Source organism: Sorex fumeus, unplaced genomic scaffold, assembly GCF_029834395.1.
Source record: "Sorex fumeus unplaced genomic scaffold, SorFum_2.1 ptg000331l, whole genome shotgun sequence".
In the NCBI taxonomy this organism is placed as follows: Eukaryota; Metazoa; Chordata; class Mammalia; order Eulipotyphla; family Soricidae; genus Sorex; species Sorex fumeus.
In genome coordinates, this window is record NW_026606387.1 from 82,501 (window position 1) to 98,074 (window position 15,574).

General features: G+C 51.8%; 1 protein-coding gene across 1 annotated transcript in view; it reads left to right on the top strand.

Moving 5' to 3' along the window:
- Window positions 1–15,574, top strand: part of PRKX (protein kinase cAMP-dependent X-linked catalytic subunit) — a gene marked incomplete at its 5' end in the record, with an annotated part of 90,884 nt that overhangs the window by 53,192 nt on the left and 22,118 nt on the right. The window contains one exon of the mRNA XM_056109613.1: window positions 5,662–5,925. Within this exon, the coding sequence (XP_055965588.1) occupies window positions 5,662–5,925 (264 nt within the window). The remainder of the gene's footprint in view (window positions 1–5,661; window positions 5,926–15,574) is intronic.

Below are 15,574 nucleotides of genomic sequence, written 5' to 3' on the forward strand. Positions count from 1 at the left end.
CATCCATCCCTTCACTCATTCATCCATCCATCCCTTCACTCATTCATCCATCCCTTCACTCATCCATCCATCCATCTCTTCACTCATCCATCCATCCCCTCACTCATTCATTCATCCCTTCACTCATCCTTCCATTCCTTCACACATCCATCCATCCATACAACCCTTCACTCATCCATCCATCCATTCCTTCACTTATCCATCCATCCCTTCACTCATCCATTCATCCATCTTTTCATCCATCCATTCTTCACTCATCCATCTATCCCTTCACACATCTACCCCTTCAGTCATCCATCCATCCATCTATCCCTTCACTCATTCATCCATCCCTTCACTCATCCATTCATCCATCCTTTCATCCATCCATCCTTCACTCATCCATTCATCCATTCACTCATCCATCCCTTCAGTCAGTCATCCATCCATCCATCCCTTCACTCATCATCCATCCCTTCACTCATCCATTCATCCATCCTTTCATCCATCCATCCTTCAGTCATCCATCTATCCTTTCACTCATCTATCCCTTCAGTCATCCATCCATCCATCCCTTCACTCATCCATCTATCCCTTCACTCATCCATCCATCCATCTCTTCACTCATCCATCCATCCCTTCACTCATCCATCCATCCCTTCACTCATCCTTCCATTCCTTTACACATCCATCCATCCATACAACCCTTCACTCATCCATCCATCCATCCTTTCATCCATCCATCCTTCAGTCATCCATCTATCCTTTCACTCATCTATCCCTTCAGTCATCCATCCATCCATCCCTTCACTCATCCATCTATCCCTTCACTCATCCATCCATCCATCTCTTCACTCATCCATCCATCCCTTCACTCATCCATCCATCCCTTCACTCATCCTTCCATTCCTTCACACATCCATCCATCCATACAACCCTTCACTCATCCATCCATCCATCCCTTCACTCATCCATTCATCCATCTTTTCATCCATCCATCCTTCACTCATCCATCCATCCCTTCACTCATCTATCCCTTCAGTCATCCATCCATCCCTTCCTCATCCATCCATCCATCCATCCATCCATCCTTTCACTCATCAATCCCCTCACTCATCCATCCATGCATCCATCCTTTCACTCATCCATCCATCCCTTCACTACTCCATCTATCCATCCCTTCACTCATCCATTCATCCCTTCACTCATCCATCCCTTCACTCACCCATCCATCCCTTCACTCATCCATCCATCCATCTCTTCACTCATCCATCTATCCATCCCTTCACTCATCCATCCATCCCTTCACTCATTCATCCATCCCTTCACTCATCCATCCATCCCTTCCTCATCTATCCATCCATCCCTTCACTCATCCATTCATCCCTTCACTCATCCATCAATCCCTTCACTCATCCATTCATCCCTTCACTCATCCATCAATCCCTTCACTCATCCATTCATCCATCCATCTCTTCACTCATCCATCCATCCCTTCATCCATCCCTTCACTCATCCATCCATCTCTTTATCCATCCATCCATCCCTTCACTCATCCATCCATTCCTTCAGTCATCCATCCCTTCAGTCATCCATCCATCTCTTCACTCATCCATCCATCCCTTCCTCATCCATCCATCCATCCATCCATCCCTTCAGTCATCCATCCCTTCATCCATCCATCCATCCCTTCATTCATCCATCCATCCCTTTATCCATCCATCCCTTCACTCATCCATCCGTCCCTTCACTCATCCATCCATCCGTCCATCCATCCACCCACCCACCCACCCATCCACCCACCCAGGTCTGTAGAGCGCCAGGTGTCTTGCTTGCTGGTCCCACCCTCGCACCCCTTCAGAGGGTCTCTGTGCCCGTGACCCCCTTGAACCCTGGCATTGCCACAACACCCCGAACTCCAAGTACAGGTGCACCTTTCCCCTCCACACACATACGCGTGTTGCCGAGAGAGAGACGCGAGACGCGATGCAGTTCCCCGAGCCGAGGATGCACAGAGCACCCTTCTCTGCACGTGCGCCCGGGCGTCTCTCCGTGCTCCTCTCCCGCTCTCGGCCTGGGCCCCCATCTCTGCCTCCTGGGTGCTCCCACCTACCGACCCACCCATCCCCCGCTGGGGGTGCTATGTGTGTGGGGAGGGGTTTTTGCAGTGAACTGAGGCTTCACAGGCCCTGCAAGGAACTGCCTTGCAGACTGAGCCCGGGCGCTGCTCCTCACGGGGGCCGTGCCAGCAGCAGCGCCACCTAGTGGTGTTCAAGCGCAAATATAACTGTTGCCCCTGGTGTGAGGGAGGACGGAGCACTGGCCAGCAGGAGCAGCACTGGTCAGCAGCAGGAGCACTGTGGGCCCATGGGAACTGCATTCCGGGTCTCTGCTCCGTGGGTCCTGGGTTCCAGGAGATGGACTTGCCCCTCGGTGCTCCGGCAGTCCCAGACGAATGGTATTAGGATCGGGTTTGGGGCGTGCTCTCTCTCTCCCTCTCTCCCTCTCTCCCTCTCTCTCTCTCGTTCTCCCTTTCCTCTGTCTCTGCCTCTGCCTCTGTCTCTGTCTCTCTGTCTATGTCTCTCCCTGTCTCCCTCTCTCTCGTTCTCCCTTTCCTCTGTCTCTGTCTCTGCCTCTCTCTGTCTCTGTCTCTCTCCCTCCCTCTCTCTCCCTCTCTGTCTCTGCCTCTCTGTCTCTGTCTCTTCCTGTCTTCCTCTCTCTCTCGTTCTCCCTTTCCTCTCTTTGTCTCTGCCTCTCTCTGTCTCTGCCTCTCTCTGTCTCTCTCTGTCTCTCTCTGTCTCTCCCTGTCTCCCTCTCTCTCTCGTTCTCTCTTTCCTCTCTCTGTCTCTGTCTCTCTCTGTCTCTCCCTCTCTGTCTCTGCCTCTCTGTCTCTGTCTCTCCCTGTCTCCCTCTCTCCCTCTGTCTCTCGTTCTCCCTTTCCTCTCTCTGTCTCTGCCTCTCTCTGTCTCTTCCTGTCTCCCTCTCTCTCTCTCTCGTTCTCCCTTTCCTCTCTTTGTCTCTGCCTCTCTCTGTCTCTGCCTCTCTCTGTCTCTCTCTGTCTCCCTCTCTCTCTCATTCTCTCTTTCCTCTCTCTGTCTCTGTCTCTCTTTGTCTCTCCCTCTCTGTCTCTGCCTCTCTCTGTCTCTGCCTCTCTCTGTCTCTCCCTGTCTCCCTCTCTCTCTCATTCTCTCTTTCCTCTCTCTGTCTCTGTCTCTCTTTGTCTCTCCCTCTCTGTCTCTGCCTCTCTCTGTCTCTCTCTGTCTCTCTCTGTCTCTCCCTGTCTCCCTCTCTCTCGTTCTCCCTTTCCTCTCTTTGTCTCTGCCTCTCTCTGTCTCTGTCTCTCTGTCTATGTCTCTCTCTCCCTCTCTGTCTCTGCCTCTCTCTGTTTGTCTCTGTCTCCCTCTCTCCCCCCCTCTGTCTCTGTCTCTCCGTCTCTGTCTCTGTCTCTCTGCCTGAACCCTCCGCCTCCTTCCCTCCCGCTCTCCCCATTTCTCCATCTCTCCCTCTTTCTCCTTCCCTCCCTCTTTTTCTCTCTCCTCCTTTTCTCTCACTTTCTCCCTCCCTCCCTTCCTTCATCCTTCCCCTTGTCTCTCTTCCTCCCTCCCTCCCTCCCTCCCTTCCTCCCTCCTTCCCAGGTTGGAATATTATACGACTGAAAACCAACCGGGAACAACCTCGTAACTGTGTGTCTCATGCTGATTCCATTAAAATAATAATAATAATAATAATAATAATAATAAATTAATAAAAATTCGGTCTGGAGGGATAATAGGGTGAGTGAGGCTCGAGGCTTGCGCATGCCTGAGCTGCACTCCATCCCCGGCCTCCCATGGGCTCCCCTGAGCACTGTGTTTGGAGTCAGCCCCTGAGCACCGCAATGGGTGTGGCCCCAATTCCAAAATAAATCTCCATGTTTGATTCTTTTAGACTTATTTTCCCACTTTCTTTTTCACTGTGTTCACAGTGAGTCGCAGGGGCAGACAAACGGAGGTCGCACACTTGGGTGGCAAGTGGCCTCGCAGTAAACCCTGGACGCCCGGCTCTGTGCTCAGGGCTGACTCCAGGCTCTGTGCTCAGGACTGACTCCCAGCTCTGTGCTCGGGGCTAAATCCCAGCTCTGTGCTCAGCGCTGACTCCAGGCTCTGTGCTCAGGGCTCACTCCCAGTTCTGTGCTCAGGGCTCACTCCTGACTCAGTTCTCAGAACTGACTCCTAGCTCTGTGCTCAGGGATGACTCCGCTGTATGCTCAGAGCTCACTCCTGACTCGGTTCTCAGGACTGACTCCCAGCTCTGTGCTCAGGGATGACTCCGCTGTATGCTCAGGGCTCACACCTGACTCAGTTCTCAGGGCTGACTCCTGGCTCAGTGCTCAGTGCTTACCCATGGTGAGGTCCAGAGGTCTGGAACCCGGGTCAGCTGTGTGCAGGGCAAGCGTCCAACACTCTGCCCAACCTCTCTGTTTCGTGTTGTTTTTTTAAACCCCGTGCAAGTCCAGTGATGTCCAGTACATCACAGTTCCCTAGGGGCCTTGCTCCTGTTCTCTGCCTCTCCCCTGCGCACCCACCTCCCTCCCTCAGGAACTGCAGTGCCCCCCGAAGCTCCCTGGGTAGTTTTCAGCGCACCAGGCTGCATGTTCACTGCCAGACTGTCAGGGCTCAGCTGTGCTTCGTCCCTGCAGTGTCAGGGGTGAGCCTGACCAGCGCCCGGGGGGCCCTTGGACCTGCATCAGCTCCGCTGGGGGGCAGGGAGCAGGGACAGAAGGAGCCCGAGGTGCAGCCGGGCTAAGTATCTGCAGCCTTCAGCTCTCTCTACAGCCCCGTTTCCCTTCCCTTTCTTCCGCGCTTCAGACGTGTCACTGCAGAGATGAGGGAACTGCACGATGTGGCACTGAAGCCATGGGGGAACTGCACGATGTGGCGCTGCAGCCATGGGGTCACTGCATGATGTGGCACTGCAGATATGGGGGAAACTGCATGATGTGGCACTGCAGCCATGGGGGCACTGCAACCATGGGGCACTGCACGATGCAGCATGCAGCCATGGGGGCACTGCACAGTGTGGCACTGCAGCCATGGGACACTGCTTGATGCGGCACACAGCCATGGAGGCACTGCAGGATGTGACACTGCAGAAATGGGGGAACTGCATGATGTGGCACTGCAGCCATGGGGGCACTGCATGATGTGGCACTGCAGCCATGGGGGAACTGCATGATGCGGCACTGCAGAAATGGGGGAGCTGCATGATGTGGCACTGCATCCATTGGGCACTGCATGATGCGGCACTGCAGAAATGGGGGAACTGCATGATGTGGCACTGCAGCCATGGGGGCACTGCACGATGTGGCACTGCAGCCATGGGGGAACTGCATGATGCGGCACTGCAGCACAATGGGGGCACTGCATGATGTGGCACTGCAGCCATGGGGAAACTGCATGATGCAGCACTGCAGAAATGGGGGAACTGCACGATGCGGCACTGCAGCCATGGGGGAACTGCACGATGCAGCACTGCAGAAATGGGGGAACTGCACTGTGCCCTGCAGAGAGGTCAGGGTGGTCCACTCCACGCAGCCCCCACGTTCCCAGCCTCTGGGCTTGCCACCATGTGTTCCTCCCCCCCCCAATACACACACAGACACAGAGCCAGATTCAGCCCCGCTGCTCCTTGCCCACCCTCCAGGTTCTGGACGTCGCACGATGAGCGGTTCCTCTACATGCTGATGGAGTTTGTGCCCGGCGGGGAGCTCTTCAGCTACCTGCGGAACCGCGGCCGCTTCTCCAGCCACACGGGCCTCTTCTACTCGGCCGAGATCGTCTGCGCCATCGAGTACCTGCACGCCAACGCCATCGTCTACCGCGACCTCAAGCCCGAGAACATCCTGCTCGACCGCGACGGGCACATCAAGCTCACCGACTTCGGCTTCGCCAAGAAGCTGGTGGACCGGTGAGGAGAGGGCGGCTTCCGGCTGCAGGTCGCGGGTGTGTGTGTGTGTGTGTGTGTGTGTGTGTGTGTGTGTGTGTGTTGTCTCTCTGTGTATTTGCCAAGAAGGTGGTGGACCAGGGACACAGATACTTGCGGACTGTGGTTGGCAGGTGTGTGTCTGCGTGTGTGTGTCTGTGTATATGTGGTGTGTGTCTGTCTACCTCTGTGTGTGTCTATGTGTAGGGTTTGTGTGTGTCCCCGTGTGTATGTCTCTGTATCTGTGTGTGTCTGTTTTCTATGTGTGTATGTCTCTGTGTTTTTGTGTGTGGGGGTGTGTCTATGTGTGTGTCTCTGTGTGGTTTTGTATGTGGTGGCTGTGTGGGGTGTGTCTGTGTGTGTGTGTGTCTTTGTGGGTCTCTGTGCATCTGTGTGTGCCTGTGTATCGACAATATGTGTGTTTTTGTGTGTGTCTGTCTTTGTGTGTCTTTGTGTGTCTCTGTGGGGGGTGTGAGGGTGTATCGTGTGTGTCTCTTTGTGTCTCTATGTGTCACTGTGTCTGTTTGTGTGTCTGTATGTATGTGTCTGTGTATATCTGTATGTGTGTATGTGTGTCTGTCTGTGTATTCATCAAGAAGCTGGTGGACCCATGAGAGAGCGGCTTGCAATTGCGGGTGGCGTGTGTGTGTGTGTGTGTGTGTGTGTGTGTGTGTGTGTGTGTGCTGTCTGTCTGTGTATTCGTCAAGAAGGTGGTGGATCAGGGACACAGATACTTGCGGACTGTGGTTGGCAGGTGTGTGTCTGCCTGTGTCTGTGTACATGTGGTGTATGTCTATCTCTGTGTGTGTCTGTGTGTAGGGGTGTGTGTGTGTGTCCGTCTCTGTATCTGTGTGTTTCTGTGTGTGTCTGTTGTCTATGTGTGTATGGTTGTGTGCTTTTGGGTGTGGTGGGTGTGGGAGTGTGTCTCTGTATGTGTTTCTGTGTGGTTTTGTATGTGGTAGGTGTGTGGGGTGTGTCTATGTGTGTGTATCTTTGTGTGTCTCTGTGCATCTGTGTGTCTGTGTGTCGATGATATGTGTGTTTGTGTGTGTATCTGTCTTTGTGTGTCTTTGTATGTCTCTGTGTGGAGGGGTGGGGGTGGGGGTGTATCGTGTGTGTCTCTGTATGTCTCAATGTGTCGCTATGTGTGTGTGTCTGTCTGTGTGTGTGTGTCTGTCTGTGTGTGTATCTCTGTGTGTCTGTCTCTCTGTGTGTGTCTCTGTGTGTATGTATGTCTTTGTGTCTCTGTGTGGTGTCCCTGTGTGTGTGCATCAGTGTGCATCTGTGTGTGCCTCTGTGTGTCTGTGTCTGTGTGTCTCTGTGTCTGTGTTTGTGTCACTGTGTGTGTCTGTGTGTCTCTCTGTGTGTGTCTGTGTCTGTGTGTATTTCTGTCTTTGTGTCTCTGTGTGAGTTATCTGTGTGTGTATGCGTTCGTGTGCATCTCTGTGTGTCTCTGTGTCTGTGTCTCTGTGTGTCTGTGTGTCACTGTGTGTCTGTATGTGTCTCTGTGCGTGTCTCTGTGTGTATTTCTGTCTTTGTGTCTCTGTGTGAGTTATCTGTGTGTGTATGCGTTCGTGTGCATCTCTGTGTGTCTCTGTGTCTGTCACTGTGTGTCTGTGTGTCACTGTGTGTCTGTGTGTGTCTGTGTGTGTCTGTGTATTTCTGTCTTTGTGTCTCTGTGTGTGTTATCTGTGTGTATATGCGTTCGTGTGCATCTCTGTGTGTCTCTGTGTCTGTGTCTCTGTATGTCTGTGTGTCACTGTGTGTCTGTGTGTGTCTCTGTGCGTGTCTCTGTGTGTATTTCTGTCTTTGTGTCTCTGTGTGTTATCTGTGTGTGTATGCGTTCGTGTGCATCTCTGTGTGTGTGTCTCGGTGTGTCTGTGTGTGTCTCCGTGCGTGTGTCTGTGTGTATTTCTGTCTTTGTGTCTCTGTGTGTGTGTTATCCCGTCCCCATACCCAGAGAGGCTGTTTGTGCGGGGGACGGTGTGTGGCATCTGGCAGAGTGGGGCCGGGGGACCCTCGGGGTCAGGGGGCAACTGGCTGTGCGGCCCCCACACCCAGGCTGCTAGATGGAGGCTCGAGGCGAGTGCGCAACCTTGAGACTTCCGTGTTTGTGTTGTTTGTGCTTGAGGTACTGTGTCTGATTGTCGCAGACGCCCCTGAGACCTGCAACCCAGCCCACCCCAGGGGCCACAACGCCCTCGCAACAACCCGCCTTCCACTCCAGCTCATTGTCCGTGAATGAATTCTCCCCTCCCCGCACCCGCACCCGCACCCGCACTCGCACCCGCATCCACTCAGCGGAGTGGACCCGTTTTCCCCCGGGCGGGTTGTGTTAGGCCCTTTGCTGCCCCCCTGGTTGTGTGTCTGTCAGCTGTGAGCGATCTCTCTGCATCTGTCCCTTCCCCTTCTGATTGCGTTCACTCAGCAGCGCCTCCTCCACTTCCACACACACACAGACACACACAGACACACAGTGACACACAGAGACACAGACACAGAGACACACAGAGACGCATACGAACGCATACTCACAAAGATAACACACACACAGAGACACAAAGACAGAAATACACACAGACACACACAGAGACACACAGTGACACACAGTGACACACAGAGACACAGACACAGAGACACACAGAGAAACACACAGACACACACAGATAACACACACAGAGATACAAAGACAGAAATACACACAGATGCACACACAGAGACACACAGAGACACACAGAGACACACAGAGACACACAGAGACACAGACACAGAGACACACAGAGAAACACACAGACACACACAGATAACACACACAGAGACACAAAGACAGAAATACACACAGATGCACACACAGAGACACACAGAGACACACAGAGACACACAGAGACACACAGAGAAACACACAGACACAGAGACACACAGAGAAACACACAGACACACACAGATAACACACACAGAGACACAAAGACAGAAATACACACAGACGCACACAAAGAGACACACAGAGACACACAGAAACACACACAGACACACACAGACACACACAGATAACACACACAGAGACACAAAGACAGAAATACACACAGACGCACACACAGAGACACACAGAGACACACAGAGACACACAGTGACACACAGTGACACACAGAGACACAGACACAGAGACACACACAGACACACACAGACACACACAGATAACAGACACAGAGACACAAAGACAGAAATACACACAGACGCACACACAGAGACACACAGAGACACACAGAGACACACAGAGACACACAGAGACACACAGTGACACACAGAGACACAGACACAGAGACACACAGAGAAACACACAGACACACACAGATAACACACACAGAGACACAAAGACAGAAATACACACAGACGCACACAAAGAGACACACAGAGACACACAGAGACACACAGTGACACACAGTGACACACAGAGACACAGACACAGAGACACACACAGACACACACAGACACACACAGATAACACACACAGAGACACAAAGACAGAAATACACACAGACGCACACACAGAGACACACAGAGACACACAGAGACACACAGTGACACACAGAGACACAGACACAGAGACACACAGAGAAACACACAGACACACACAGATAACACACACAGAGACACAAAGACAGAAATACACACAGACGCACACAAAGAGACACACAGAGACACAGAGACACACAGTGACACACAGTGACACACAGTGACACAAAGACAGAAATACACACAGAGACACACACAGACACACACAGATAACACACACAGAGACACAAAGACAGAAATACACACAGACGCACACACAGAGACACACAGAGACACACAGAGACACACAGTGACACACAGTGACACACAGAGACACAGACACAGAGACACACACAGACACACACAGACACACACAGATAACACACACAGAGACACAAAGACAGAAATACACACAGACGCACACACAGAGACACACAGAGACACACAGAGACACACAGTGACACAGACACACAGACACAGAGACACACACGAACGCATACACACACAGAGACACAAAGAAATACACACAGAGACACACACAGAGACACAAGACACACAGTGACACAGACACACAGACACAGACACACAGAGACACACATGAGCGCATACACACACAGAGACACAAAGACAGAAATACACACAGAGACACACACAGACACACAGTGACACACAGAGACACAGACACAGAGACACACAGAGACACACAGAGAAACACAGAGACACACATAGATAACATACACAGAAACACAAAGACAGAAATACACACAGACGCACACAGACACACACAGAGACACACACAGACACACAGTGACACAGACACACAGACACAGAGACACACAGAGACACACATGTATGCATACACACACAGATAACACACACAGAGACACAAAGACAGAAATACACACAGAGACACACAGAGACACACAGTGAGACACAGACACACAGAGACACAGACACACAGAGATGCACACGAATGCATACACACACGGATAACACACAGAGACACAAAGACAGAAATACACACAGACACATGCACAGAGACACACAGTGACACAAAGACACAGAGACAGAGACATAGAGACACACAGACACACACAGATAACACACACAGAGACACAAAAACAGAAATACACACAGACACACAAAGACACACAGAGACACAGACACAGAGACACACAGAGACGCACACGAACGCATACACACACAGAGAACACACACAGAGACACAAAGACAGAAATACACACAGAGACACACACAGACACACAGTGACACACACAGACACAGAGACACACAGAGACACACACGAATGCATACACACACAGATAACACACACAGAGACACAAAGACAGAGATACACAGAGACACAGACACACAGTGACACAGACACAGAGACACACAGAGACGCACACGAACGCATACACACAGAGAACACACACAGAGACACAAAGACAGAAATACACACAGACACACACAGAGAGACACACACAGACACATAGAGACACAGACACACAGAGACACAGACACAGAGACACACAGAGACGCACACGAACGCATATACACACAGATAACACACGCAGAGACACAAAGACATAGACATACACAGACACACAGTGACACACAGAGACACAGACACAGAGACGCACAGAATGCATACACACACAGAGAACACACACAGAGACACAAAGATAGAAATACACACAAATACAAATCCGGGTGGTTGCACATTCCATGCTTTTTATTCCTTTTTCAGGGCTGCATAGTATTTCACTCCGTCTAAATTGTACAACTTCCCGATTCCTTCATCCGCCGTGGGGCATTTGGGTAGTTTCCACCATCTTGGCCATCATCTTTCCGTGTAACCTGTGTCTCTCGGGAAAGCAGTGTGGACATCTGGCACCAGAACTCAGTCCATGGGGGAGCCTTTGGGGGTCCCAGGGGGGCTTGGCGTTATGACACTGGTCCCATTCACATCTCTTCGTCTCTTACGGTCTTTTTTCATTGATTCACCGTGAAATTCAGTTACAAAGCTGTTCGTAACTGCATTTCGGTCATGCAGTGATCCAACACCCGTCCCTCCAGTGGTGCACATTTCCTACCACCAATATCCTCAGTTTCCCTCCCACCATCCCGCCCTCCTCTATGGCAGCCACTTTCTCTCGGACTCTGTCTCTCGCTCTCTGAGTCTTGCTAACGGTTTATTGATCTTCCTTGTTCTTTTTTCTTAATTTAATTTAATTTATTTCTTTTTCTTTTTGGGTCCCACCCGGCGATGCTCAGGGGTCCCTCCTGGCTCTGCGCTCAGGAATGACCCCTGGCAGTGCTCGAGGGACCCTAGGGATGCTGGGAATCGAACCCGGGTTGGCTGCATGCAAGGCAAACACCCTCCCCGCTGGGTTATCGCTCCAGCCCTGATCCAGCGTTCACTGTGTCCACCAGGGCTGGTGGCTCCTGTCCTCATTTTCCTCGGTTCCCAGGAATCTTTGCGTTTGCTCTTTGATTTTTCTCTCTTTCCCCAACTGCTTCTTCAGCTCCGCACGCTGCATCGGGAGTTGTTTCTTGTGCCTTGTGCTCTGCCCGGGCCGGGCTCTGACTTGTGTGCAGGAAACTGCACAGCTCTGGCTCTCGGTGTGCAGCGCTGGTTTCTTCCACTCCCGAGGCGGATGGAGAAATTTTTTTTGCTTTTTTGGTCCCATCTGGCGATGCTCAGGGCTGACTCCTGGCTCTGCACTCAGGAATGACTCCTGGCGGTGCTCGGGGGACCCTATGGGATGCCGGGAATCGAACCCGGGTCGGCCCTGTGCCAGGCCAACGCCCTCCCCGCCGTGCTATGGCTCCAGCCCTCTCTTTCTCTCTCACTCTCATTCTCTCTCTGTGTCTCTCTGTGTGTCTGTCTCTCTCCCTTAAGGCCTTGATTCTTCTCCGCATGCGTGGTTCGACCAGAGCTTCCACTATTTCTCCGAGAAACTCAGCCCTGCATGCAGTTCCCTGAGCACAAAACCAGCTGAGAAAGAGCACGGGACGCGTGGAGTGGCCACTGGGGTGGGGGGCGGGGGGCAAGGGCCACTCAGATCATCGGCCGACCCTACTATCCGCCCGGTGTCCTGTCTGCTAGAACACGCCTCTAATGTCAGGCCTGTGTCCGGAGGAGATGGGAGCAGACTGGAGCTCACAGAAGGATGTGCAGAACTGCGAGGAGTCGGGGAGCTCAGGGGCTGTGGACGGAAGAGGCACGGGGGAGGCCCGAGACAGTGGGTGGACAACTGCAACATGGATGGATTTAGCACATGCAGGGACGGTCACCGTAACCATCACCGTCCTCCCGTTGTTCATCGATTCGCTCAAGCGGGCCCAGTAACATCTCCATTGTGACAATTGTCACTGTGTTTGGCGATTGCTACTGTGTTTGGTGATTGTTACTGTGTTTGTTTGGCAATTGTTACTGTGTTTGGCGATTGTTACTGTGTTTGGCGATTGCTACTGTGTTTGGTGATTGTTACTGTGTTTGTTTGGCGATTGCTACTGTGTTTGGTGATTGTTACTGTGTTTGTTTGGCAATTGTTACTGTGTTTGGTGATTGTTACTGTGTTTGGCGATTGCTACTGTGTTTGGTGATTGTTACTGTGTTTGTTTGGCGATTGTTACTGTGTTTGGCGATTGTTACTGTGTTTGGCGATTGCTACTGTGTTTGGTGATTGTTACTGTGTTTGTTTGGCGATTGTTACTGTGTTTGGCGATTGTTACTGTGTTTGGCGATTGCTACTGTGTTTGGTGATTGTTACTGTGTTTGTTTGGCGATTGTTACTGTGTTTGGCGATTGCTACTGTGTTTGGTGATTGTTACTGTGTTTGTTTGGCAATTGTTACTGTGTTTGGCGATTGTTACTGTGTTTGGCGATTGCTACTGTGTTTGGTGATTGTTACTGTGTTTGTTTGGCAATTGTTACTGTGTTTGGCGATTGTTACTGTGTTTGGCGATTGCTACTGTGCTTGGCGATTGTTACTGTGTTTGCCATATTGAATACATCACGGAGACCTTGCCAGGCTTTGCTGTGAGGGCGAGATACTCTCGGGAGCTGGCCAGGCTCTCTGAGAGGGGCGGAGGAATCGAACCCGGCTTGGCCGGGCCGGCTATGCGCAAGGCAGACGCCCTACCCGCTGGGCTATCGCTCCAGTCCCGAATGTTTTTCTTATATAAGTTTTTTTTTAAATACTTTTTCCTTCTATATCTGTTTTCCTGTGTCCTTGGCAACTGCCAATCACCTATGGTGCCGTGTTTATTCTTTTGTTTGTTCGTTTGTTTGTTTTTTGGGTCACACCTGGCGATGCTCAGGGGTTACTCCGGGCTCATGCACTCAGGAATGACTCCCGGCAGTGCTCGGGGGGACTATATGGGATGCCAGGATGAAATGATAGACAAATTGGTTGATGAGGGGATGGTTGGATTGATGGTGAACGGACAATGGATAGAGGATGGATGGATGGGTGGATGGATGGATGGATGGATTGGTAGGTGGGTAGATGAGTGAACGAATGGGTAGGTAAGTGGGTGGTCGGGTAGAAGATGGATGGACGATGTGTAGATGATGGATGGGTGGGTGGATGGATGGATGGATGGATGGATGGATGGATGGGTGGGTGGATGGGTGGATGGATGGATGGATGGATGGGTGGTTGGGTGGATGGGTGGGTGGGTGGATGGATGGATGGATGGATGGAAGGATGGATGGATGGGTAGGTGGGTGGATGGATGAATGGATGGATGGATGGGTGGGTGGATGAATGGGTGGATGGATGGATGGGTGGATGGATGGATGGGTGGATGGATAGATGGATGGATGGGTGGATGGGTGGCTGCATGTATGTACGGATGGATGGGTGGATGGATGGGTGGATGGATGGATAGGTGGATGGATAGATGGGTGGATAGATGGGTGGGTGGATGGATGGGTGGATGGGTGGGTGGATGGGTGGGTGGATGGGTGGATGGAAGGATGGATGGAAGGATGGATGGATGGATGGATGGGTAGGTGGGTGGATGGATGGATGGATGGATGGGTGGATGGGTGGGTGGATGAATGGGTGGATGGATGGATGGGTGGATGGATGGATGGAAAAATGGATGGATGGATGGATGGATGGGTGGGTGGATGGATGGAAGGATGGATGGATGGGTGGATGGATGTGTGGACCAATGGGTGGATGGATGGAAGGATGGATGGATGGATGGATGGATGGATGGGTGAGTGGGTGGGTGGATGGATGGGTGCATGGATAGATGGGTGGGTGGGTGGGTGGCTGGGTGGGTGGATGGATGGATGGATGGATGGGTGAGTGGATGGATGGATGGAAGGAAGGAAGGATGGATGGATGGATGGATGGATGGATGGATGGATGGATGAGTGGATGGATGGATGGATGGGTCGATGGATGGATGGATGGGTCGATGGATGGATGGATTGGTAGGTGGGTAGATGAGTGAACGAATGGGTGGGTTAGTCGGTGGTTGGGTAGATGATGGACGATGTGTAGATGATGAATGGATGGATGGATGGATGGATGGGTGGATGGATGGATGGGTGAGTGGATGGATGGATGGCTTGGTACTGGAAATGAATTGATGGATGATGGGTAGATGGTGGTGGATGAAATGGTGGATTGGTAGATCCATGGATGGTTGGGTGGATGATGAAGCGATGGATGGATGGATGGGTGGATGGATGGATGGATGGATGGGTGGGTGGATGGGTGGGTGGATGGATGGATGGATGGGTGGGTGGATGGGTGGGTGGATGGATGGATGGATGGATGGATGGGTGGATGGATGGATTGGTAGGGGAGAATGAATTGGTGGATGATGGGTAGACGGTTTGGATGAAATGATGGATTGGTAGATGAGTGAGTGAATGGGTTGATGATTGGATAATGGATGGGAGATGGATGATGAGTCCATTAATGGATGATGGATGGGTGGTAGGTGAGTTAATGAATGGGTAGGTGAGTGCATGGTTGGATGATGAATTGATGGATGGATGGATGGATGAATTGGTTAGGGGAGCATAAATTGGTGGATGATGGATAGTCAG